Source organism: Spermophilus citellus (genome assembly GCF_964194105.1).
Source record: "Spermophilus citellus genome assembly, chromosome: 12".
Taxonomy (NCBI): domain Eukaryota; kingdom Metazoa; phylum Chordata; class Mammalia; order Rodentia; family Sciuridae; genus Spermophilus; species Spermophilus citellus.
Window position 1 is genome coordinate 83,971,389 of NC_138198.1, and position 26,532 is coordinate 83,997,920.

The 26,532-nt window shown below is 38.8% G+C and overlaps 1 protein-coding gene across 4 annotated transcripts in view; it reads right to left on the bottom strand.

Annotated features, from left to right (window-relative positions):
- Positions 1-26,532, bottom strand: part of OSBPL1A (oxysterol binding protein like 1A) — a 217,301-nt gene that overhangs the window by 131,719 nt on the left and 59,050 nt on the right. For 3 of the 4 annotated variants that reach the window (XM_081263607.1, XM_081263606.1, XM_081263609.1), the window contains 5 exons: positions 9,245-9,306; positions 9,100-9,144; positions 5,637-5,710; positions 5,473-5,536; positions 179-277 (listed from right to left, as the gene is read on the bottom strand). In XM_081263607.1, the coding sequence (XP_081119733.1) occupies positions 179-277; positions 5,473-5,536; positions 5,637-5,710; positions 9,100-9,144; positions 9,245-9,306 (344 nt within the window). The remainder of the gene's footprint in view (positions 1-178; positions 278-5,472; positions 5,537-5,636; positions 5,711-9,099; positions 9,145-9,244; positions 9,307-26,532) is intronic. The other variant, XM_081263608.1, reaches the window with a different exon arrangement.

The window sequence follows — 26,532 nt, forward strand, 5'->3', positions numbered from 1 at the left end:
ATATGTACAGATACATTTGAAAAAAGAACTAATTCATCATAAGCCAAGTTTTTGAAGCTTCATGTAACTGTTCCCATTAAAACTATAATCAACATCTTAGATATTAATATTGAATCTATATTTTCACTCATCTTTAAACACCATGTTTTATGAAAAATAAATTAACCCATAAAATTACCTCTCTTGATTGCTTTAGGCTATTCTTAGGAACCCTGAAGCCATGAATAGTGTCATCGAAGCATTTAATAAAGAACAGGCAGCTATCAGTGGATTTCACCTTGTAAAGAAATCAGTAAGACAACATTCATTCATGCATACATAATATTTAAAGTATTAATGTGGCTTAATAACATCCAATTGAACAATTTAAAACACTAATAAAATTGTGGAAAATACTGATACATTAGGTATATCAAATGCACTGTAGCTTTATCAAATCTGTCTTTCTCACTCTTAATTCCTCAAGGTAAATATTTTTTAGAAACTTCATTTATTTATTTTTATGTGGCACTGAGGATCGAATCCAGGGCCTTGCATGTGCTAGACAAGTGCTCTACTGCTGAGCCACAATCCCAGCCCCTCCCCAAGATAAATATTTATAGTTCATCGGGTGTGTAGCTTTAGTTCTATTCTTTCTGTTAAGTATAACCTGGTAGGCATTTGGGCTGTAAAATCCTATATATACTACAGCTCCAATTTCTTCTTCATGCACTCTCTTGAATGTTTTGTTTGTACTGAGTGTAGAAAATGTTTAAGCTGAATGTAAAAGAATGAGTAGTTAGATAACGTTGTTAAAGAAGGGGAAGGGAAAGAGGATAGAAGAAATTAGGAAAAATTTTTAAATATAAGAGCTGGAAAAGAAGAAGGATATTTAAGAATGGAAAAGAGAAGACTTCTGCTTCTAGACCCTATAAGTAACTGCCTTCCTCCCTACACAAAACAACTACAAAAGCATTTTGTAACCCCCACTCCCACAGACACACAACAAAAAGCAACCACATAAAGAAACTGTGACCATCCACTAACAGACTAATAAGGAACGCAAGCTCTTGGAGGAAAAGGAATGAGAAGCTATGGAAATTAGTCTCTCCCCACCCCCCACACTGGTGTTTCTCCTGGCTAAGTGAAGTTCCTGTGTTATGTGAAGCAACAAGAGTACATGTGGAACAACCAGTTTTTCTGTGGAATAACCAGTTTTTCTTTCTTTGGGAATTAATAAAACAAGCTGGAACTGCAAACATTAGAGAAAGAAAGAGAATCCCCCAAGAGAGAGGCAGGATGTATCTATTCATATATCTAACTAATCCATAAACCACACATGCAGGAAAAGATTTAAAGCAGCTCATATAAAAACAGCTTACCCAAACTTGCACTGGAACTGCTGAGGCAAGAAAAAGACTAGCTAACACAAAGGAGAAAACATTCAACAAAAAAATATCAGAATCCAGAATCTCCAGAGCTTATCATTGATAATATTAAGGATACAATCCAAAATTAGCTGAAAATGAGGAAGCAAGAAAGTAGAACACAGTTACAAAAGAAAATCTAACTAAAAATCAGAATTTAGGGCTGGGGTTGTGGCTCAGTGGTAAAACGTTAGCCTTGCACGTGTGAGGCACTGGGTGTGATCCTCAGCACCACATAAAAATAAATAAAGATTTTTTTTAAAAAAAGCTGTTCTTATTTTTAAAAAAGCAAAATTTGTCAGAATGGACAATATAAACCAAAATGTATATTATCTATAAGACACAGAAAAATAAATAAAAAATACAGATTGGCTCAAAGTAAATGGATAGAATAAGAGACGTTATTGCAAACAATTAGGCCAGGGTGGTCATATTAATATCAGACAAAATAAGATTTTGAAACAAAAAGTGTTATAAGGGATAAAGATGGCTAATGTATAATGTCAATTAAGAAAACAATCATAAATATGAGTGTGATCCATAACAGAGCAAGAAATTTACAATTCCACAAGCATAGTTGGAGATTTTAACACCTCTCTCAGCAACTGACATAAGAGCCAGCTAAAAACTGAAAAACAACTGGGTGTGGTGGCGCATGCCTATAATCCTAGCAGTTTAGGAGGCTGAGGCAGGACGACCGCAAATTCAAAGTCAGCTTCAGCCATTTAGTGAGGCCCTAAGCAACTTGGCAATACCCTGTCTCAAAAATTTTAAAAAGGCTGAGGACGTGGCTCAGTGGTTAAGCATCATGCGTTCAATCCCTCTTAACCAAAACAAAAAACTACCTCAGCAGCAATCAGGAAAGGCCAACATCACAGCATATGAGGTCTACTTACTTTTGGGGACAAGCAAAAAACTCACAAATGAGCCAGAAATTTAAAATCTCTTAAAAATATGCTTTAAAAAATAGCCAGACATGGTGGTGCACACCTGTATTCCCAATAACTTGAGAGGTTGAGTCAGGAAGAAAGCAAGTTTGAGGCCAGCCTTAGCAACTTAGCAAGACTCTGAGCAACTTAGTGAGACCCTGACTCAAAATAAAAAATAAAAAGGGCTGGGGATGTGGCTCAGGGGTAAAGCACTACTGGGTTCAATCCCCAATACAGAAATAAATAAGTAAGTATATTTTTAACAAACTGAACAAGGCAATACAATAAGTTATCAAATAGGAAGCATCAATAGAAACAAGTTATAAAAAAGAACCAAATGGAAATCCTGAAGTTGAAAGTCACCAATAATTGAAATGAAGAGTTCACTAAGAGAATCAACAGAAGATTTGAGATGGCAAAAAAAGAATCACTAAAGTAGAAGATAGATCAATCTGAAGAACAGAATGGAAAAAAATAATAAACACTAACTCAGAAAACTATAGGTTGTTATGTGTACCAATAATCAACTGGAATCACAGAAGATCATGAAAAGAAGAGGTTGAAAATATCTCTGAAGCAAAAATGTTGAAAATTTCCCAAGTTTGATGAAAATGTTAAATCTATATTCCAAAGAAGCTTAATAATTCTCTGTATGTTAAGTCCAGAGAGATTTACACTTAGAAAGATCTTAGCCAAATTGTTGAAAGACAAAGAAAATCTGAAAAGTAGCAATAAATAAAATGACTCATCAAATGAGAAACAATAGAGGCCAGAGGTAGGAAGGGGGAAAAAATTCCAAGTGCTGAAAGAAAACTTCTATCTTGCAAAACTGGTGTTCTGAAACAAAGAGAAAATAAACAAAAACAGAATTCCTTGTTATGAACAGGCAAACCTTACATGAAAGTGTAAAGGAGGTCTGTTAGGCTGAAAATGACCCCAAGCAAGAAATAAAGAGCACGGGTAAAGGTAACTGCACAAGTGATTATAAAGAGTATAAACATATTTTCATCAACTGATTTCAAATAACATAGTAATTATAAAATAAATACAGTAAAATTAAAAAGTGGTACACCAATAATATTTCTAATTTGCAGAAACAGAAGAGCAGAAAAACATAAACGTAGTAATAACAAAACAGTAAATATAAATCCAACCATATCAATAACAGCATTAAGTGTAAATTCATTAAACATTCGAATCACAAGGCAGAGATCATTAGATTAAAATAGAAGAAACCACTATATACTACCAACAAAAGATAGGCTTTAGATTCAAAGACACAAATAGATGTAAAAGATTGAAAAGACACAGTCATGTACCACATAATGAAGTATCAATCAGCAACAGGATATGATGTTGGTCCCAAAAGACTATATGGCCAGTAATGCAACAATCTTGGTTCGTGTAAACACACCCCGTGATGTTCACAATGATACAATCACCCAAAGAGACATTACTCAGACTGTATCTCCAGTCCTTAAACAATTAATGATTGTACCATGTGACCATGTGAGAGCTGAAGTGATTGCGGTGATTATTTAGGGGGACTGAGTTTGTCCCCACTGAACTCATGTATCGAAGTCTCAACCCCAATGAGACTGTATTTGAATCTTGTGGACATTATGTTCAGTGGAATAAGCCCATCATAAAAGAACACATATTGTACGATTTCACTTACATGAGATATCTAGAGTAGTCAGAATCATAGAGATAGAAAGCAGAATGGTGGCTGCCAGAGGCTTCGCAGAGTGTGTGTGGGGGGATGGCTACAGGCATTAGTGTTTAATGGATATAGCATCAGTTCTGTGGAATGGATGATGTTCACAGCATCACAACAATGTAAGCATACTTAATGCCACTAAGCTATACACTCAAAAACAATTAAGTTCTACATTATGTGCATTTTACAATTTTTTTTTTATTTTGGGGATTGAACCCAAGTCTTTCTGCATGAGGCAAATGCTCTACCATTGAGCTACATTCCTAGCCCCACAATTTTTAAAAAGTAATTTATAGTTCTACACTCCTACATAAGAAAAAAATATCTCAATAATCTAAGCTTCTAAGGAAACTGGAAAGAGGGTAGAGCCTGCTTTATCGAAGTCACTCAATCGAATGCCCATTAGCTTGCATTGATTTATGATTCACAGATGTAGGCTTTATCAGACAATTATACAAAAAAATACAAAGTTTTAAACAAAGTGAGGCATAACATGGCAGAACATAATCAATTCCACTGAAGATAAAGGCCAAGAAATTTAAAAAGTACAAAGGGTTAACTTATGCAAAAAATGTAAGAATGAGAATAAAGGACCCTACTGAATAAAAACCTTTGCATTAAATAGATGAATCGAGGGCAGGAACAGAAGAGATTTCACCAACAGAAGGAAAAAAACATTAGATAGATAAGATTACAGAGGTTCACTGGCTCTCTGGTTTCATGTCAAGGGAGGTTGGGGTATGAGGGCACTGAAGGGGCCAGGTTCTTGGACCTCCAGGGTGTACTGTAGGGCAGGGGACTAAGCTAGAAACAAACCACACTCATCCCACCAAGGGAGTCCCACTGGTCCTGAGAGAGTTTGCACAGAGAAAGGCAGGTGGTATGATAGACAGACAGACTGCTATGGTAATGCTGGCAACCCTAATGGACTTAAAGCCAGAAACAAGAAAGTATGTCTGGGCTTGAGACCGATCAGTCTCTAAAGAGGAAAACCTGCTTATTCTCGTAGCTAGTAAAACAGCTGGAAGTGAATAGAGAGAACCTAGATTGCTGATTTTGACATAGGCTTTTAATTCTTCTTTAATACATCTAGATTCATCTAGATTCATGAAGACACCCACACCCACCAAATGTTAAAAGCTCTACAAAGATGTATTTGGATCACCCATTTTTTCACATCACAATATGTGGAGATAAAAACTGATTATACACATTTTTTTTCCAAAACAGATTCCACATCTTTAATTTTTCTCAAATTAAATACATACAAGCACTTTCGAGGCCATTGCATAGAATCTCAAGATTTTACAGTTTGGGGCAATCATTTGTGGAACTGATTTCACAGTATGTGCAAAGATGCATATCTCATCTTACCGTACATTTCACAGTATGTGCAAAGATGCATATCTCATCTTACCGTACATACTGCTTGAGTGAGGTGTTTGCATCCCTGGCGATAAATATTATGGACTGCATCAGGCCTTCAAAATAATCAAGACAAAAGCAAGAGATAAGTGAAAAAATGTAAGGTTTCAAATTTATATACTGAAAGTTAATAAGTGTAAAGATTATAATACTTACTGTTTCCTATACCATGAAAGGACTCCATGTTCTAACACTACCCAGAATAATCTCCAGCCAAAAAATCTTGAACTCTAAAGGAGAAATGACAAAGATTTCCCAAGCTGACACATACTTGATTGATAAAAAGTAATTAGGTTCTAACAGTTTTGTCTGAGTCTTCATCCAGACAGTAGTACAGAACATTAAAAAACATTCAAACATGAACTGAGATACTAAGTGTAGTAACAAAAACATAACACTTCAGGGTGACAGGAACAGAAGAAATGCTACACTGGTGAAATCAATGAGGAGTACATTTATGGTTACTGGTCAGGAATATTTATGAAAATATACCAGCTGTGCACTTCAAAAACAATTTCCTCAAAGTTGTTTATAAATGTCTAATAGAAAAAAATTATCCTAATTTTATATAAGCACACATGAACATAAATATATAAAAGGATTGCTTGCAACTGTAAAAGAAATTATGTGCTATAATGTGGTTCATCCTAAAAGTAATTCCTAAGCACAAAGAAGTTTTTAGAACCAAAAGAATTTCATGTGTGAACCCTGTAATGATTCAAATATTAATTTTTCCCAAGTCCTCCATGGTTTGATGTTCATAACAAAAATAATACTGTAATTCTATAGTTTAGTGAGAAAAAAGTACTCTTCCAATTCCTTTTTTGTAGATTCTTATAACAATTGATAACAATCAGGTGAAGCTACTTGAAGTCCAAAGTGTAAAAATCACTTACATTTTAAGACACAAGAATTACCAAATCACATATACAGATGCTCCTCAACTTACAATGAACTTATAGCCCAATAAGTCTATCACAAGTTGAAAATACTGTAAAGTCAAAAATACATTTAAGGGCTAGGGGTATAGCTCAATGGCAGAGCACTTGCCCAATATGTGCAGGGCCCTAGATTCCATCCCCATCAACACACACACACACACACACACACACACACACACACACGGGGGGGGGCAGGGGAGGACATGACACTTAATACACATAACCTACCCCAATATCACAGCTTAGCTAAGCCCACCTTAAATATGCTCAGAACATTTTCATTAACCTGTGGTTGGGCAATATAATTTACTACAAAGCCCATTTTATAATAAAGTATTAAATATCTCATGTACACACAGAGATGGGCATTTTGTAGTAACAATGGGATTCAAAAACAAAACATGCTGAAGTCATAGCTCAGGGCAGAGTGTACAGTTAGCATGGACAAGGCCCTGGGTTTGATCTCCAACTCTGCAAAAAAAAAATAAATAAAAAAATTTAAAAAACAACAAACACAGTTTCCAAAACTGCTGGCAACACGGCACCCAGTATAGTCTTGCTTGCTTCCCCTCATAATCACAAGGATGACTAGGAGCTGCAGCATGTCACCAATGCCCCAGCAGCCCAGAAAAAGAGCAAAATCCAAAGTATGGTTCCTACTGAATACAAATCCTTTCCATATAAAGTTGAAAAAGGGCAAATCAATCCAGTTAATCAAGAACCAGCTGTACTTCAGAAATGACTGAAAATTTTTTAAGAGAAATGAAGAATTTAAGATTTTTCTTTTTTGGTATCAGGGATTGAACTGGGGGAGCTTAACCACTGAGCTATATCCCCAGTTCCAAGACCTTTTCATGTTTTATTTTGAGACAGAGTCTTGACACGTTGCTGAGGCTGACCTTAAACTTGGGATCCTCCTGCCTCAGCCTCCCAAGCAGCTGAGATTACAGGCGAGAACCAAAGCATCCACATTAGATTTTCATTTATTTATTTTTTTATTTTTTGGTACCAGGGTTTGAATTCAGGGGCACTCAACCACTGAGCCACATCCCCAGCCCTATTTTGTATTTTATTTAGAGACAGGGTCTCACTGAGTTGCTTAGCAACCCTTGCTTTTGCTGTGCTGGCTTTGAACTCACAATCCTCCTGCCTCCCAAACTACTGGGATTACAGGTGTGCACCACCATACCTGGCTCAGAATTTCATTCCTTTTTAAGACTTGGTAATATTTCATTGTATGCATTTACCACATTTTGTGTTCTCAATTCGACTACTGATAGACTTAAGCAGTTGCCACCTTTGGGCTATTGTGAATAATGCTGCGATGAACATTTGCACACAATTAAATTTGAATTCCTCTTTGAAATTCCTTTAGCACATAGCCATGAATGGAATTTTGGTCATATGAAAATTCTGTTTAATTTTTGGAGAAACTGTGAAGCTGTTTTCCACAGTGTCTGCACCATTGGACATTCCCACCAGTGCACAAGGGTTCTAACTTCTTCACATCCTTATCTAAACGTGTTCTTTTCCATTTTTGTTTTATAGTCATCCTAGTAGGTATGCCCAGCACAATTTGATCCTTAGAATCTGAGCAGAAACTTTCACAAGCAGCAATGTGAAAGAAGAAGGAGACTGACCATTTTGGATTTGAAAATACACTGACACACCAGGTGCATGGCAGTGGCCTATAATCCCAGCAACTTGGGAGGCTAAAGCAGGGGGATTGCAAGTTCAAGGCCAGCCTCAGCAACTTAGCAAGACCCTGTCTCAAATTTTTAAAAAATTTTCTAAAATAAAAAAAAAACCCAGCTGGTGATGTAGCTCAGTAGTAGAGCATCCCTAGTACCAAAAAGAAAAAAAGACACTGATGCCACCATTTTAAGGAGTTTAATCTAGGTCAGCTTTAACTATAGATGTTTACTGGCGGTCTTATTTTATGTCCTGTGACATAAAGAGGGGGCAGTGGGGACATAAGAGTTATAGAGATCCTCCTCACTTATAAAGATGTTAACTGGTTCCTGTTAAGGGACAACATCAAGTAAATTGATGAGTTACCCATAGGTGGCAATAAAGTATGGACATGTAACAATCAATATATTCTATACCTCATCTGTAAGGAAGTTTTCCAGAGTTGAAGACAAATATCAGGGGACAAAATTCAATCTCTGAAACAACTCGGTAAGACTCAAATTAACATTCACTTTTCAAACTCCCAACCCTCATATCAACCCAATATTATAGCCAATCATGTTGATTCTCTCTTCAATGAGAAAATAAAAGCAATTACAGTGGAACCTTCAGATCTCTTCTTCACGGACTGCCCCCTGTCTATTCTCCTGCTGTCTCCAGAGAGACCCCCACATCTTTTTCAAGACCACCTGTCCCTTGGGGCTTGCCCTCCCAGTGGTGCCAGGTCCCCTAGGCTCTCCTATCCTTTCTCTCTGACATCTTCCTTTTGAGGCCACAAACACCTTTCCTTCACTAAACTCCTGAAACCCAATGTTTCTACTGGAGAACCCCTGACATAGTGAGCATGGAGCAAAAGAGGACTCCCCATAGCAGAATGAGGTCTGGAAACTAAAAAGGAAGAGCAATAAAGCAATAGATCCAGAAATGGAGTTGGAGGCGAAGGTACATCATTGGAGGAGGAAATTTAAAAAGCCATATGAACTTACCTTCCAGAGAGGACCTTCATATCGTTTCAAGGTTTTGTAGATGACCTATCAAAAATATGTTTTGTTAAAAATGCATCCATATATTTCAATATTTTAGAAAAAAAATTCTAAAATTATTATGTACATTTAACCCATTATTATATACCTTGTTACCAACAAGAATATGTTTCATCTCAGCACCCTGGGCAAGGTCAAGAGGTTTCTGTTCTGTATAAAATACAAGGGGAAAAAGCCACAATGAGCTCAATTGTACTATAAATTTGATGCTGCAACTGCAATTGAAGCATCTTCATTCTTCCATCAACTACACTACCCCATTTCTACCACCCTACTCTCCTCTGCAAAACAATCACCTATCAGAAGTTGCCATCTCAATTCTTTAGGGTCTCATTTTTAGCAGCTACTAACCCAGCAAATCAGATTAACCTCAGAACACTCTTGAGATCTGTCAAACTTTTTGGTCTTAAATCACCATTTTCCAAGATTGCTGTAACAAATTACCACAAACTACCAAATTATATTGTTATATTTATTTATAATGTATTTATAATATACCAAATTATATTGTGCATGTATGAATATGTAACAATGAATCCCACTAGTAAAAAATAAAAAAAAATTTAAGTTACACAGTTTAAAACAATATGAACAGATAATAATTTAGTTATTTAAACATTGTATAAATTTAAATCATTACTTAGCCCTTTTATAAACTGCAAATACTTGACATGTATTGGCAACTTTTTGTGTACATTTCTTTCTTTTTTGTGGTGAGGGAAAGTACTAGGGATTGAACAGAGGGGTGCTTAACCACTGAGCCATCTCTCTATCCCTTTTTATTTTATTTTTTAAAATTTTAGGACAAGGTCTTGCTAAGTTGCTTAGGGCCTCACTAAGTTGCTGAGGCAGACTTGAACTTGAGATCCTCCTGTCTAAGCCTCCCAAATTACTGGGATTATAGACATATGCCATCACGCATCGCACATTTCTTTTCAAGAGAGTCTATTTATGTGTCAATCGCCACTGTAGGCACTGGGGATTCAGAAGTGAACATTAAACAAAAATGGGATAGGAGGATAGGAAAAGAACAGAAATAAGGAAAGAATGTTAGTGATTTAAAAAGACATATCAGGCAATGAACTATATTATGCCAAGATTTTTTAAATGACAGACTTGACAGATTGGATGGGATATTTTAGATTGGAGGTGGAGGGACATACCTGGGAAGACCTTTCTAGGAAGGGATATTTATACTGAAAAGAAGGAGTGAGCCTCATGAAAACAGAGTGGAAAGGCATTCCAGCAAAGAGAAAAGCTAATGCAAAGGACTTCAGGGAGGCAGAAATGAATTAGTGGGCAAGAGATAAAGTTAGAAAGGCTATACCATACAAGGGCTTTACATGCCAGACATTTGTGAGACAGTATAAAAAAACAGAGTTTTAATCTAAATATGATAGAAAGCCACAACAGGGTTTCAAATAAAAGAGTAAGATGATCTGACTTATGTTTAAACTGTCAAAGTGAGTTTGAGCTATTTCATAATGGTAAGAAATTACCAGGCTGGGAATAGGGAAGATGGCGGCCAAGGGAGTGCAGCACACCAGTACGCTGTGCCACTGTTCGGGAGAAACACGAGGTGAAATGGCTGAAGGCTACCTTGGTGGGAATCCCCAGTGAAATTGAGGTGCTCCAGAATCTAGAGGTCAGAATTCCAGCGCGCGGGATTCGGCTGCAGGGGCTTGGTCGCGGGCGATTTCTCCGCACAGAGGGAAGCAGTACTTGGTCGGCGGACCGCCCCGTGGATGGAGTCTGGGACGCGCCCGAGTTAATTAGCCGCGAGGTACCAGAGAGGGATTACAGCGAAGCGGATTCTGCAAGCTCCTGCCAGTGGCACACTGGCCGCGCTGAGTGCTGAATTCCAGTTTTGAAATAGAGGAGAGAATCGGTCCAGTTCGATTCCCGACACCGGTCGGAACACGGAGGAGGACTGCAGCCGCCATCATGGAGAGCTGATGCAATCATCCGTTTTCTACTGATTTCAGCTCATTCAACTACAGAACAGGTGATTCCAGGCTGGTATTTGCCTGCGTCGCACAGACAGATCGCTCAGGCTCGGGATTGGAAACTCTGAGGAGAATACTCTTCAGGCCTCACGCCTGGCAAGGCGGGCGCCGGGCTTTGAGCGGCCAGATTCTAGTTCCCCGGGTTGCTTTGGCCCAGGGTGGGATATCCTTCTTGGCCCGGGGCTAGGGAACCCGCGGCGACTGCGTCTTTGACCCTGCCCCTGTCTGAGCGTACACTGAGCTGGGAGAGGTTGGAGCTGCCAGGCTCGGGCTCCCGGGGCTGCCTGGGCCTGAGGCTGGGGTACCTCTGTGGAGCCTGCTCCGAGCAGAGTGTGGCAGGGACCGGAGAGGCTGGGTTCTGGCTCTCGTGGCTGCTTGAGCCCAGGGCCGCGGAGCCTGCGGGGACCGCGAGCTGAGGACAGCCACAAGTGAAACTTGCGACGCGGGGCAGCGGGACTCTGTCTCCTGGAACAGTTTTGACCTGGAGCTGGGGAGCCCGCGGGAAGTGCGTCTTAGACTCTGCTCCCAGGGGAGCGTGCACTGAGCAGGGAGAGTTTGGTGCGGCCAGGCTTGGGCTCCCGGGGCGGCATTGGCCTGGGATTGGGGAACCCGCGGCGGTAGCCCTGAGGAGCCTGCTCCTAGCAGAAAGTGGCGGGGATCGGAGAGACCAGCTCCTGGCTCCCGAAGCGGCTCTGGCTCAGGGTTGGGGATCCTACAGGGACTGCTTCTTGGTCCGGGTCCTGCTGGGTGCTGTGGGGGCCTGGAGGGCAGAGTGGAGCTGCCTCCTGTGCCCAGAGCAGGCTAAGGGTCCCGCCGGTGTGGTATCGCGACACCCCAACTACAGCTGGGGCCGAGGAGAGTAGCCGCCCACGCCTGGAACAGGACCAGCGACACGACGGCAGGGTAGCCAAGTCAACCCACTTGGAGTAGAGGCCGTGAAGAGCTGCCGTCTGACCCTGCAAGGTAGGCAGTCCTGCGTCCCACTGGCAGGACAGGCTCGGCAGCCGGCCAGTGTGGTGGACGAGTAGCATCGAGGCAGTCACGTCACACTGGATGGAGTGGGGGTTGAACAGAGCCGCCACCAGCGTCCGGAAGGAGCCCAGAGACCCGTTGGAGAGGCAGTTAGGTACCCCCACTGGGAGTGGGGGTTGAGCAGAACTGCCGCCCAGGCCCGCAGGGTGGGCAGATCTGAGACCCACCGGCGGAACAGGCTTGGAGGCCGACCAGCATGGTAGACACGCCACATCAACTGGAGTAGGGGTGGAGAAGAGCTGCTGCCCACGTCCGGATCAGGACCAACGATCTGAGGACGTGGTAGGAACGTCACCGCAACTGGAGTGGGGGCAGAGTAGAGCAGCCACCCGTGCCCGCAGGGCGGGCAGACCTACGACCAACCAGCGTAGTGGATAGATCACCCTGATTAGAGGAGGATCACAGCCACTACCCGCCCTACAAGAGAGATATCCCAAATATACAAGAGCAACATAAATAAACAGGGGGAAAAATTTCAAAAACACAACACTTTCACGAAGCCAGAAAGAAACGCAAGCAACATGAAAAGACTAGGAAAGAAAGGACCACAAGCAATGCAGGTCAATTCAACTCTAGAAGAGGTAATAGCTGCAACAGATGGAATGTCAGATAAAGAGTTCAGGATATACATGCTTCAGATGATCTGGAGTCTCAAGGAAGACATGAGAGAGCAAAATCAGACAATGAAAGATCACATTGACAAGGAACTACAAAAACAAATCCAGGAAGTAAAAGATCAATTTCACAGGGAGTTAGAAGTAATAAAAAACAAACAAATAGAAATCCTAGAAATGCAGGAAGCAATAAACCAACTTAAAACCTCAATTGACAATACTACCAGCAGAATAGATCACTTAGAAGATAGAACATCAGACAATGAAGACAAAGAATTTCAACTTGAGAAGAACATAGACAGTTCAGCAAGACTGCTAAGAAACCATGAGCAGAACATCCAAGAGATATGGGATAACATTAAAAGACCAAACTTAAGAGTCATTGGGATATAGGAGGGCACAGAGCTCCAAACCAGAGGAATGAACAATCTATTCAATGAAATAATACGAGAAAACTTCCCAGACTTGAAGAATGAAACAGAATCCCATATCCTAGAAGCCTACAGGACGCCAAAAGTGCAAAATCATAAGAGATCCACACCTAGACACATTATAATGAAGATGTCCAACATACAGAATAAGGACAGAATTTTAAAAGCTACAACAGAAAGGAAGCAGATTACATTTAGGTGTAAACCAATCAGGATAACAGCTGATCTCTCAACACAGACTCTGAAAGCTAGAAGATCCTGGAATAACATTTTTCAAACACTGAAAGAAAATGGGCTCCAACCAAGAATCGTGTATCTGGCGAAATTAAGCTTCAGGATGGAAGATGAAATTAAAACCTTTCACGATAAACAAAAGTTAAAAGAATTCGCAGCTAGAAAACCATCTCTTCAAAAAGTCCTTGGCAAAACATTACAGGAAGAGGAAACTGAAAATAACATTGAAAACCATCAGTGGGAGGAACAAACCAAATCTCAATAATAACCCTAAATGTTAATGGCTTAAACTCACCAATTAAGAGACACAGGCTAGTCGAATGGATCACAAAACAAGACCCAACAATATGCTGCCTACAGGAGACGCATTTGATAGGAAAAGATATACATAGACTGAAAGTGAAAGGCTGGGAAAAATCATTCCACTCATATGGACTGCGGAAACAAGCAGGAGTGTCCATACTCATATCAAAAAAAATAGATTTCAAGCCAAAGTTAATCAAAAAGGATAAAGAGGGACACTGCATACTGCTCAAGGGAACCATACACCAACAAGACATAACAATCATAAATATATATGCCCCAAACAATGGTGCAGCTACGTTCATCAAGCAAACTCTTCTCAAGTACAAGAGTCCAATAGATCACCATACAATAATCATGGGAGACTTCAACACACCTCTCTCACCACTGGATAGATCTTCCAAACAAAAGTTAAATAAGGAAACTATAGAACTCAACAACACAATTAACAACCTAGACTTAATTGACATATATAGAATATACCACCCAACATCAAGTAGTTACACATTTTTCTCAGCAGCACATGGATCCTTCACAAAAATAGATCATATATTATGTCACAGGACAACTCTTAGACAATATAAAGGAGTAGAAATAATACCATGCATCCTATCTGATCATAATGGAATGAAACTGAAAATCAACAATAAAAGAAGGAAGGAAAAATCATGCATCACGTGGAGAATGAACAATAGGTTACTGAATGATCAATGGGTCATAGAAGACATCAAGGAGGAAATTAAAAAATTCTTAGAGATAAATGAAAACACTGACACAACATATCGGAATCTATGGGACACATTGAAAGCAGTTTTAAGAGGAAAATTCATTGCTTGGAGTGCATTCCTTAAAAAAAGAAAAAATCAACAAATAAACGATCTCATATATCATCTCAAAATCCTAGAAAAAGAAGAGCAAAACAACAGCAAAAGAAGTAGAAGGCAAGAAATAATTAAAATCAGAGCTGAAATTAATGAAATTGAAACAAAAGAAACAATTGAAAAAATTGACAAAACCAAAAGTTGGTTCTTTGAAAAAATAAATAAAATTGACAGACCCTTAGCCATGCTAACGAAGAGAAGAAGAGAGAGAACCCAAATTACTAGCATACGGGATGAAAAAGGCAATATCACAACAGACACTTCAGAAATACAGAAGATAATCAGAAATTACTTTGAATCCTTATACTCCAATAAAATAGAAGATAGTGAAGGCATCGATAAATTTCTTAAGTCATATGATCTGCCCAGATTGAGTCAGGAAGATATAGACAACCTAAACAGACCAATAACAATAGAGGAAATAGAAGAAACCATCAAAAGACTACCAACTAAGAAAAGCCCAGGACCGGATGGGTATACAGCAGAATTTTACAAAACCTTTAAAGAGGAACTAACACCAATACTTTTCAAGTTATTTCAGGAAATAGAAAAAGAGGGAGAACTTCCAAATACATTCTACGAGGCCAACATCACCCTGATTCCTAAACCAGACAAAGACACTTCAAAGAAAGAAAACTACAGACCAATATCTCTAATGAACCTAGATGCAAAAATCCTCAATAAAATTCTGGCGAATCGGATTCAAAAACATATCAAAAAAATTATACACATTGATCAAGTAGGATTCATCCCTGGGATGCAAGGCTGGTTCAATATACGGAAATCAATAAATGTTATTCACCACATCAATAGACTTAAAAATAAGAACCATATGATCATCTCGATAGATGCAGAAAAGGCATTCAACAAAGTACAGCATCCCTTTATGTTCAAAACTCTAGAAAAATTAGGGATAACAGGATCATACCTCAACATTGTAAAAGCAATCTATGATAAGCCACAGGCCAGCATCATTCTGAATGGAGAAAAATTGAAGGCATTCCCTCTAAGATCTGGTACAAGACAGGGATGCCCTCTCTCACCACTTTTGTTCAACATAGTCCTCGAAACACTGGCCAGAGCAATTAGACAGACGAAAGAAATTAAAGGCATAAAAATAGGAAAAGAAGAACTTAAATTATCACTATTTGCAGATGATATGATTCTATACCTAACAGACCCAAAAGGGCCTACAAAGAAACTATTAGAGTTAATAAATGAATTCAGCAAAGTGGCGGGATATAAAATCAACACGCATAAATCAACTGCATTCCTGTATATCAGCGACAAATCCTCTGAAACGGAAATGAGGACAACTATTCCATTCACAATATCCCCCCAAAAAATAAAATACCTGGGAATCAACCTAACAAAAGAGGTGAAAGACCTATACAATGAAAACTACAGAACCCTAAAAAGAGACATAGAAGAAGACCTCAGAAGATGGAAAAATATACCCTGCTCATGGATAGGCAGAACTAACATCATCAAAATGGCGATATTACCAAAAGTTCTCTATAAGTTCAATGCTGTCCCAATCAAAATCCCAACAGCATTTCTTGTAGAAATAGATAAAACAATCATGAAATTCATATGGAATAATAAAAGACCCAGAATAGCAAAAACAATGCTAAGCAGGAAGTGTGAATCAGGCGGTATAGCGATACCAGACTTCAAACTATACTACAGAGCAATAGTAACAAAAACAGCATGGTACTGGTACCAAAACAGGCGAGTGGACCAATGGTACAGAATAGAAGACACAGTAACCAATCCGCAAAACTACAACTATCTTATATTTGATAAAGGGGCTAAAAGCATGCAATGGAGGAAGGATAGCATCTTCAACAAATGGTGCTTGGAAAACTGGAAATCCATTTGCATCAAAATGAAACTGAATCCCTTTCTCTCGCCATGCACAAAAGTTAACTCAAAATGGATCAAGGAGCTCGATATTAAATCAGAGACACGGCGTCTGATAGAAGAAAAAGTCGGCTATGATCTACATACTGTGGGGTCAGGCCCCAAATTCCTCAATAGGACACCCATAGCGCAAGAGTTAACAACCAGAATCAACAAATGGGACTTACTCAAACTAAAAAGTTTTCTCTCAACAAAAGAAACAATAAGAGAGATAAACAGGGAGCCTACATCCTGGGAACAAATCTTTACCCCACACACTTCAGATAGAGCCCTAATATCCAGAGTATACAAAGAACTCAAAAAATTAGATAATAAGATAACAAATAACCCAATCAACAAATGGGCCAAGGACCTGAACAGACACTTCTCAGAGGAGGACATACAATCAATCAACAAGTACATGAAAAAATGCTCAACATCGCTAGCAGTCAGAGAAATGCAAATCAAAACCACCCTAAGATACCATCTCACTCCAGTAAGATTGGCAGCCATTAAGAAGTCCAACAACAACAAGTGCTGGCGAGGATGCGGGGAAATGGGTACACTTGTTCATTGTTGGTGGGACTGCAAAATGGTGCAGCCAATTTGGAAAGCAGTATGGAGATTTCTTGGAAAGTTGGGAATGGAACCACCATTTGACCCAGCTATTCCCCTTCTCGGTCTATTCCCTAAAGACCTAACAAGAGCATGCTACAGGGACACTGCTATATCGATGTTCATAGCAGCACAATTCATGATAGCAAGATTGTGTAACCAACCTAGAAGCCCTTCAATAGATGAATGGATTAAAAAATGTGGCATTTATACACAATGAAGTATTACTCTGCAATAAGAAATGACAAAATCATAGAATTTGGAGGGAAATGGATGGCATTAGAGCAGATTATGCTAAGTGAAGCTAGCCAATCCTTAAAAAACAAATGTCAAATGTCTTCTTTGATATAAGGGGAGTAACCAAGGACAGGGTAGAGACGAAGAGCTGGAGAAGAAGAATAACATTAAACAGGGATGATAGGCGGGAGGGAAAGTGAGAGTTAAGGGAAATTGCATGGAATTGGAAGGTGAGCCTCAGGGTTATACACAATTACATATAAGAGGAAAGGAGGAGTAGGAGAAAAGTTATATAAGTGGAAGAAACGATTTATAGTAGAGGAGATGGAGAGAGAAGGGGAGGGGAGGGGAGGGGAGGGGAGGGGAGGGGAGGGGTGAGGGGACAGTGGAGAATGGGATAGACAGCAGAATACATCAGTCACTAGAAAGGCAATTTGTAAATCAATGGAAATGTAACTGATGTGACACAGCAATCTGTATACGGGGTAAAAATGGGAGTTCATAACCCACTTGAATCAATCTGTGAAATATGGTATATTAAGAACTATGTAATGTTTTGAACAACCAACAATAAAATAATAAATAAAAAAAAAAGAAATTACCAGGCTGGGGTTGTGGCTCAGCAGTAGAGCGCTCACCTAGAACACATGAAGCCCTGGGTTCGATCCTCAGCACCACATAAAAATAAGTAAATAAAATAAAGGTATTGTGTCCAACTACAACTAAAAACTAAACATTTAAAAAAGAAATTACCATATTAATAGGATGCTATTGTGCTTCTGTTAATAACTCTGATACAAATTCACATATCATACAATTTACTAATTAAAGGTACACAATTAAATAGTTTTTAATATATTCAGAGTTGTACTACCATCATGTAATTTTTAAAGGAGTGCTTAGCTATATTTGACACACTGAAATATTTACAGATGAAATGGCATACTATCTGGAACTGCCTTAAAATAATCCAGGTTGTAGGACAAGATATACAGAGAGCAGCCATTACTGAGAATTCCTGAAGGAGAATGAGGCACATATCAATTAATTATACTATTCTAGTTTTTAAGTTTTAAGAATCTCCATCACAATATTTTTTAAAAGGTCATTGTAGAGGCTGGGTGGAAAATGGCTTATACACATGAGTAAGAGAAAAATCAGAGACTAGTGGTGACTCCAATAATGCTGGTCAAAGGCAGTGGTGGTTTGGACTAGACATTCAGAATTCAAAGAAATGGTCTTTAATATAGAGAAGCATATGGGTTTGGGATTTATTTTAGAGGCAATTTATAGAACTGCTAATGTATAAAGCTGGAACTGATAAAAATTATTTCTTTGTGAGGAAAAACTATTTTTAAACATTAACCAAGTAATTAATCAGTCTAGTTTTTCTAACTACCAAATAGAAAGTTGACTTATAAAGGTCTGCAATTCAGTGTTATTTTCACTCTACCTTAGGGCACTTTTGAGAAACCATTCCTTTAGGCAGAGGGAAAGAAGATAATATGATTTCTATCTTAAAATTCTGTCCTAATACCAAAAATAAATTCTGAACTCCTGCTAACTAGATGAAATCCCATGACAGAGCCTCATTTCTATACTCAATGTCTAAAGTGCCTGACATACAATAAGAACTCAATGAAATATAATTTGAATTAAGCAAAATAACTTCGCTACCTATATGAGCTCCATAACCAATCATTTCAAAAATGTATATTTCTTATTGACTGAGATAAGTATAAAAGATGGAATATTTTAAACTTGCATGATATATATTTGTCCCTTAATGGGAAAATTCAATAGATTCCATTTCTCTCCAAATGAATTTCCACAGAATACAATTTTAATTAAATCCCAACTTTTTCAGGAACCTGAAAGAATAAACAAATAAGGTGGTCAAAGAAAATCCTAAAAAATAAAGTAAGAGAGTGGGGCTCAGCAGCAGCACACTTGCCTGGCATGTGTGACACACTGGGTTCGATTCTCAGCACCTCATATAAATAAAGGAGAAACTTATTTTTTTAAAAAAAAGGAATAAGGGGAAAACTTACCAGACATTAAAACAATCATTAAAAGTAGAATACTGGGGCTGAGATTATAGCTCAGCAGTAGAGTGCTTGCCTAGCATGTGTGAAGCACTGGGTTTAATCCTCAGCACCACATAAAAATAAATAAATAAAAATATTGTGCCCATCTACAACAAAAATATTTTTTAAATGTAATACTGGCAAAGGAAGAGACAATTAAAGAAAACAGGACATAAAAACAAATTTTTTAAAATTTCAAATATTTTTATTTATTTGTTCTAACTAGTTATACATGACAGCAGAATGCATTTTAACTCATTGTACACAAATGGAGCAGAACTTTTCATTTCTCTGGTTGTGCATGATGTAGAGTCGCACCATATGTGCAGTCATACATGTACGTAGGTAATGATGTCCATCTCATTTCAACATCTTTCCTGCGCTCATTCCCCCACCTCTTCCCTTCCTCTCCTTTGCCCAAAGTTTCCCCATCCATCCCATGCCCCTGCACCCACTGTGGATCAGCATCCACTTATCAGAGAGAGCATTCGACCTTTGGTTTTTGTGGATTGGCTTACTTTGCTTAGCATGATATTCTCCAAATCCATTCATTTCGTGCAAATGCCATAATTTGATTCTCTTTTAATGTTGAATAATATTCTATTTTGTATATATACCACAGTTGCTTTATCCATTCATCTACTGAAGGGCATCTAGGTTGGTTCCACAGTTTAGCTATTGTGAATTGGCAGTGTCAATATAGTATGCTGATTTTAAGTCCACTGAGTATAGACCAAGAAGTAGGATAGCTGGGTCAAATGGTGGTCCCATTCCAAGTTTTCTATGGAATCTCCATACTGCTTTCCAGAGTGGTTGCACCAATTTGCAGTGCCACCAGCAATGTACGAATGTACCTTTTTCCTCCACAGCCTTGCCAACACTTATTGTTGCTTGTATTCTTGATAATTGCCATTCTGACTGGGGTGAAATGAAATCTCAGTGTACTTTAATTTTCACTTCTCTAACGCAATGGGGGCATGAGGGAAGAATGCATTTCAACTCATTGTACACAAATGCAGCAGAATCATGTGATTGCTAGAAATGTTGAATATTTTTTCATACATTTGTGATTGATTGTATATCTTCTTCTGAGAAGTGTCTGTTCAATTCCTTAGCCCATTTATTAATTGGGGTTTTGTTTTTGTTTTTTTGGTGTTTTTTGAGTTTTTTATATATTCTAGAAATTGACGCTCTATCTGATGTGTGTGTAGTAAAGATGTTCTCCCATTCTGTGGGCTATCTCTTCACATTATTGATTGAAGAACTTAAATTCTTAAAATGTATGAGAAAGATATGACATTAATGGAAAAGGAAAGATTACTTGATAAGGATATAAAATGATTAGCAATGTGGGACGCATATCAATTTTCATGCTCAAAACCCTAACCCATACTTGTAAAGGACCAAGCCCCTCATCATCCTCTGATATCACCTACTGCTCCCCAGCACATCCTGCCCTAGCAGATTCTTTTTCCTCAAATACACCAAAAGCTCCCTTCTCACGAATTTTGACAGTTGCTTTCCATGAATGTTCTTCTGCCAGATCCTCAGGGCTTAGTCCCTCTTCAGCTCTTTATTCAAAGTCACTGCAGAGAACCTTTCCATCCTTTCTAAAGGCAACAGCCCACTGCTATCACTCTCTATTCCTTTTTATTCTATTTCTATTTTTTTGGGACCTTACTGCCTGATAGCATGTATTCAGTTTTTGTCTATTACCTCCCATCAAAATACAAGCTCCAAGAGAACCAAGGGCACTGGCACACATCTGTGGTCCCAGCTACTCAATAGCAACCTTTTAATGTTTAAAGGGGAAGATTTTTTTTCAGTTGAGAATAGTATTTGTATGAAACCATGTGAAGACTTTAATAAAATGGTAAAAAAGATTTTAGGAATCATACTTTAACATCCATTTTTTTTTCAGTTTTGCACCCATTTTAGTCCAAGCTTTTAGGGTTCCTCTGCTCCAATATTAAGGCAAGAAAACAACTTTAGCACTTAACTAATAATAATAAAATTATGTATTCTGTGGCTTCTCACATTGCTGGATAATTCATGAAGCCCACTAGGGAAATCCTTTTCAGATGCCTAAACCTTCCTTTCATTCTTTTATATATTTACCTTTCAATGTTAAATGTATGTAAAATGCCATTAATCTTAAAAGGTAATCACAATTCTTCAGCTAGTATTATAATTCTTTTTTTTTTAAACTTTTTAAAATACCTTTATTTATTTGTTTGTTTTTAAGTGGTGCTGAGGATCGAACCCAGGGCCTCGGATGTGCTAGGTAAACGCTATACTGCTGAGCCACATCCTCAGCCCCACATCTTTCTACTTTCAGTATACATAAAAGTATTAATAAACAAAGTTATTTTAATGTTAAATATGGCTTTAAGTTGAATTTACTGTACAACTTAGCTATCCTTCTACAATTTGCTCTATTCAAAATTTAGCCATGCTGACACATGTATCTCTAGTTTTATCTATTTTAGTATTATTCCAAGGACAATCCACAGTAGATTTAAGCAGCTAGGTTTCTATTTTAAGTAGATCTAAAATAAACATCATAGTATATACCCCTTTATCTTCATGTAATTTTTTTCCATGAGGATGAATTTTAATCTAGATTTAATGTCTCTCTCTGAAGCCTTTAATCACATGCTCATTTTCCCCTCTCCTGTATATCTTCTTTAGTGAAGTATCTGAACCTTTCAAATTGGGTTGCTTACTTCCTATTGATTTATAAGGGGATTTTTATATAGCTTTAATACAAGTCTACTGTTGTAAGCACTTTCTGCCGATATTTTCTCCCACATAGGAGCTATTTAATAGTACCTATTAAAAAGAAAAATATTAATTTTTACAAAGTCCAATTTATCAATATTTCATTCATTTGGGAATCTCATATTTAGGAAAATTTTTTCCAAACCCTAAGTAAGATTTTCTGGATTTAAAAAAAAAATTTATGGGTTTAACCAGTTTTTTCATTTCTGTGATCCACTGAAAGCTAATTTTTATATCTGGCATGAGGTCAGGGTCAAGGGGCACTCTTTTGCATGCTGATATTCCATTTTTTCTAATACCACTTGTTGAAAAGTTTATCCTTTTCCAATGACTCCTTAACACTTCTGTCAAAATCCATTGACCATATATATGGATTGATTTATGGACTCTCTCCTGCTCCATTGATCTATGTTATCTATTTTTTGTATCAATACCACACTGTCCTAAAATAAGACTGTGTACATCTCCTAAGTCTTTTCCATTTACATATAAAAAATTTATGATCAATTTGTCAATTTGTATCAAAAAAGTATGCTGGAACTTTATTGGGATCACACTGAATCCTTAGATTAATTTGGGGACAACTGATTCCTCAACAATGCTAAGTCTTCTGATTCCTGAAAATAGTACACTCTTCCATTTATTTAAATTTTCTTATATTTCTCTCACCAATTTTCTGGGTTTTTTTCAGTGTACAAGTTTTGTACATTTTTCATTAAGTTTCTTAGTAAGTATTTCATAAAATCATAATACTATTATAAATGGCTTGGGTTTTTTCAAGTTCAGTTTCTGAGCAGTATTGAAAAACATAATTGACCAAATAGCTAAGCTATAGAACCAATCTAGGTGCCCTTCAACAGATGAATAAAAATGTGGTATGTATACACAATGGTAAATTACTTAGCCATCAAGAAGGAAGCTGGGCATGGTGGCACACACCTATAATCATAGCAGCTTGGGAGGCAGAAGCAAGAGGATCATGAATTCAAAGACAGACTCAGCAACTTAGCAAGGCCCTAAGCAATCTAGTGAGATCTTGTCTCTAAAGAAAATATTTTTGAAATGCTGGGGATATGGCTCAGTGGTTAAGCACCCCTGGGTTTAATAATAATAATAAGAAGAAGAAGAAGAAGAAGAGGAGGAGGAGGAGCAGGAGGAGGAGGAGGAGGAAGAAGAAGAAGAAGAAGAGGAGGAAGAAGAAGAAGAGGAGGAGGAAGAAGAAGAAGAGGAGGAAGAAGAAGAGGAGGAAGAAGAAGAAGAAGAGGAGGAAGAAGAAGAAGAGGAGGAGGAAGAAGAAGAAGAGGAGGAAGAAGAAGAGGAGGAAGAAGAAGAAGAAGAGGAAGAAGAAGAGGAGGAAGAAGAAGAGGAGGAAGAAGAGGAAGAGGAGGAAGAGGAAGAGGAAGAGGAGGAAGAGGAAGAGGAAGAGGAGGAAGAGGAAGAAAGGAAGAGGAAGAGGAAGAGGAAGAGGAAGAAGAAGAGGAAGAAGAGGAAGAAGAAGAGGAAGAAGAAAAGGAAGAAGAGGAAGAAGAAGAGGAAGAAGAAGAAGAGGAAGAAGAGGAAGAAGAGGAAGAAGAGGAAGAAGAAGAGGAAGAAGAAGAAGAGGAAGAAGAGGAAGAAGAGGAAGAAGAGGAAGAAGAGGAGGAAGAAGAGGAAGAGGAAGAAGAAGAGGAAGAAGAGGAAGAAGAAGAGGAAGAAGAAGAGGAAGAGGAAGAAGAAGAGGAAGAGGAAGAGGAAGAGGAAAGAGGAAAAGGAAGAGGAAGAGGAAGAGGAAAAGGAAGGAGGGGGAGGGGGAAGGGAGGGGAGGGGGAGGGGTGGGGGAGGGGGGGAGGGGGAGGAGGGGGAGGAGAAGAAGAAGAGGAAGAGGAGGAGGAGGAGGAGGAGAAGAGGAAGAGGAAGAGGAGGAGGAGGAGGAGGAGGAGAAGAGGAAGAAGAAGAATGAAATTATGGAATTTGCCAGTAAATGAATGGAATTGAAGACTAACATGCTAAGTGAAATAAGCCAATCCCAAAAACCTAAAGGTAGAATATTCTCTGATATGTCGATGCTAACACACAATAAGGGATTGAGGGGCAGAACAGAAGTTCAATGAATTAGACAAAGCGGAATGAAGGGTAAGGGGGGAGATGGGAATAGGAAAGACAGTAGAATGAATAAGACATAACTTTCCTATGTTCATACATGAATACATGACCAGTGTAATTCCACATCATGTTCAACCACAAGAATAGGATCCTAATTAGAATAAATTATACTTCAGGCATGGGCAATATGTAAAAATATATACTACTGTCATGTATATATAAAAAGAACTAAAAATATACATATAATTGATCTTTTTACATTGAATACTAGTTCACTATTAATATGGATGATCATAACAATCTGTGAGTAAAGACAGTTTTACTTTTTTCAATGACTTTAGTCATTTTTCTTTATCACATTTGTTAGGACTTCCAGTGTGAGAATATGAATAATAGGAATAGAGGAGAGGAATTAACTCCATTATGGCCAAAAGTAGAGCCTCTCAATGTTTAAAGATTGTAATGTGTATTTTATCTTTAAAGTACATGGAGTTTAATAATCAGTATGAAAAAGAGACATCTAAAATCACCTCTTTCTCATGGCTAGCCTATGGTCTTAGCATTCTTTAACCACTCAAAAAAATGCGCCTCTGGATCCGGAAGATGGCGGCGAAGGGAGTGCATCACCCCCATGTACCGCGTCACTGTGTGGGAGAATGACGAGTTAGAACCGCTAAAAGCTATCTTGTTAGGAATTTCCAGCAAAATTGGGGAGCTCCAAAACTTAGAGGAAAGATTTTCATCACACGAGGATCAGCTAAGGGGGCTCAAACGCGAGCGATTTGTCTGCACGGAGGGTCACACTGCTTATTCAGCAAATCGCCCTGCGGCTAGAGTCTGTGGCATGCGCTGGGAAACGACAAGATAGCAACGCAAAGATACAGCGCTGCAGATTCTGTTGGCTCCTGCCAGCTGTGCAATCACTGTACTCAGTGCTGAATTCTGGGTTTGAGACGGGGAAGAAGGCGGTCCAATTAGGTTCTCCACACCGGTCAGACCACAGAGGAAGCCAGCGGCCACCATCTTGGAGAGCTGACGTCACCATCCCTGTTTTCGACTGATCGCAGCTCATTCAGCTATAGAACAGGTAATTTCAGGCTGCCATTTGCCTTCGTCTCGCAGACAAATTACTCAGGCTCAGTGCTAAAGAACCCGCGGAAACTGCTTCTTGGAGCCTGCTCCTATCAGAACATACACCGAGCCCGGAGCGGCCGAATTCCGTCTCCCGGAACTGCTCTGGCCCAGGGCTAAAGAACCCACAGAAACTGCTTCTCGGTCCGGGGTCCTTCTGAATACTGTGGAGGTAAACACCAACCTAGCCTTCATAGGCAGTGGCAACAGGATTGAGACGGGGCTTGTGAGGGCCGGTCAGGACTCACCCGTTGCTTTGGTCACCCGGCAAAGGGAACGAAATGCTGCCATTTACATGGGATACCAACATGGCAGAGATCTGAGGTCATCAGGTTACTGAATGATCAATGGGTTATCGAAGACATCAAGGAGGAAATTAAAAAATTCTTAGAGATAAATGAAAACACAGACACAACATATCGGAATCTATGGGACACATTGAAAGCAATTCTAAGAAGAAAATTCATTGCTTGGAGTTCATTCCTTAAAAAAAGAAAAAACCAACAAATAAATGATCTCATACTTCATCACAAAATCATAGAAAAAGAAGAGCAAAACAACAGCAAAAGAAGTAGAAGGCAAGAAATAATTAAAATCAGAGGTGAAATTAATGAAATTGAAACAAAAGAAACAATTGAAAAAATTGACAAAACTAAAAGTTGGTTCTTTGAAAAAATAAATAAAATCGACAGACCCTTAGCCATGCTAACGAAGAGAAGAAGAGATAGAAGTCAAATTACTAGCATACGGGATGAAAAAGGCAATATCACAGGAGATCCAACATGGCGGTGGGCGCGGAGAGATCAAGTCTCTGACCTCTTCAGCTGTGCGGGCATAGGGAGTCGTAAACAGTCTAAATGCTGTTTGCTCAGGATCACTAGGCAATGCTGAGGTGACGTGGATCTGGGGCGAACAGTCTGGGCCTCTCAGAACACACACTGAGCCCGGATCCACTGAATTCAAGCTCCCATTCGCCTGCTTCCCGCAGACAAACAGCTGTGACTCAGCACTAATCCATCCCGTTGAAACAACTGGTCGGC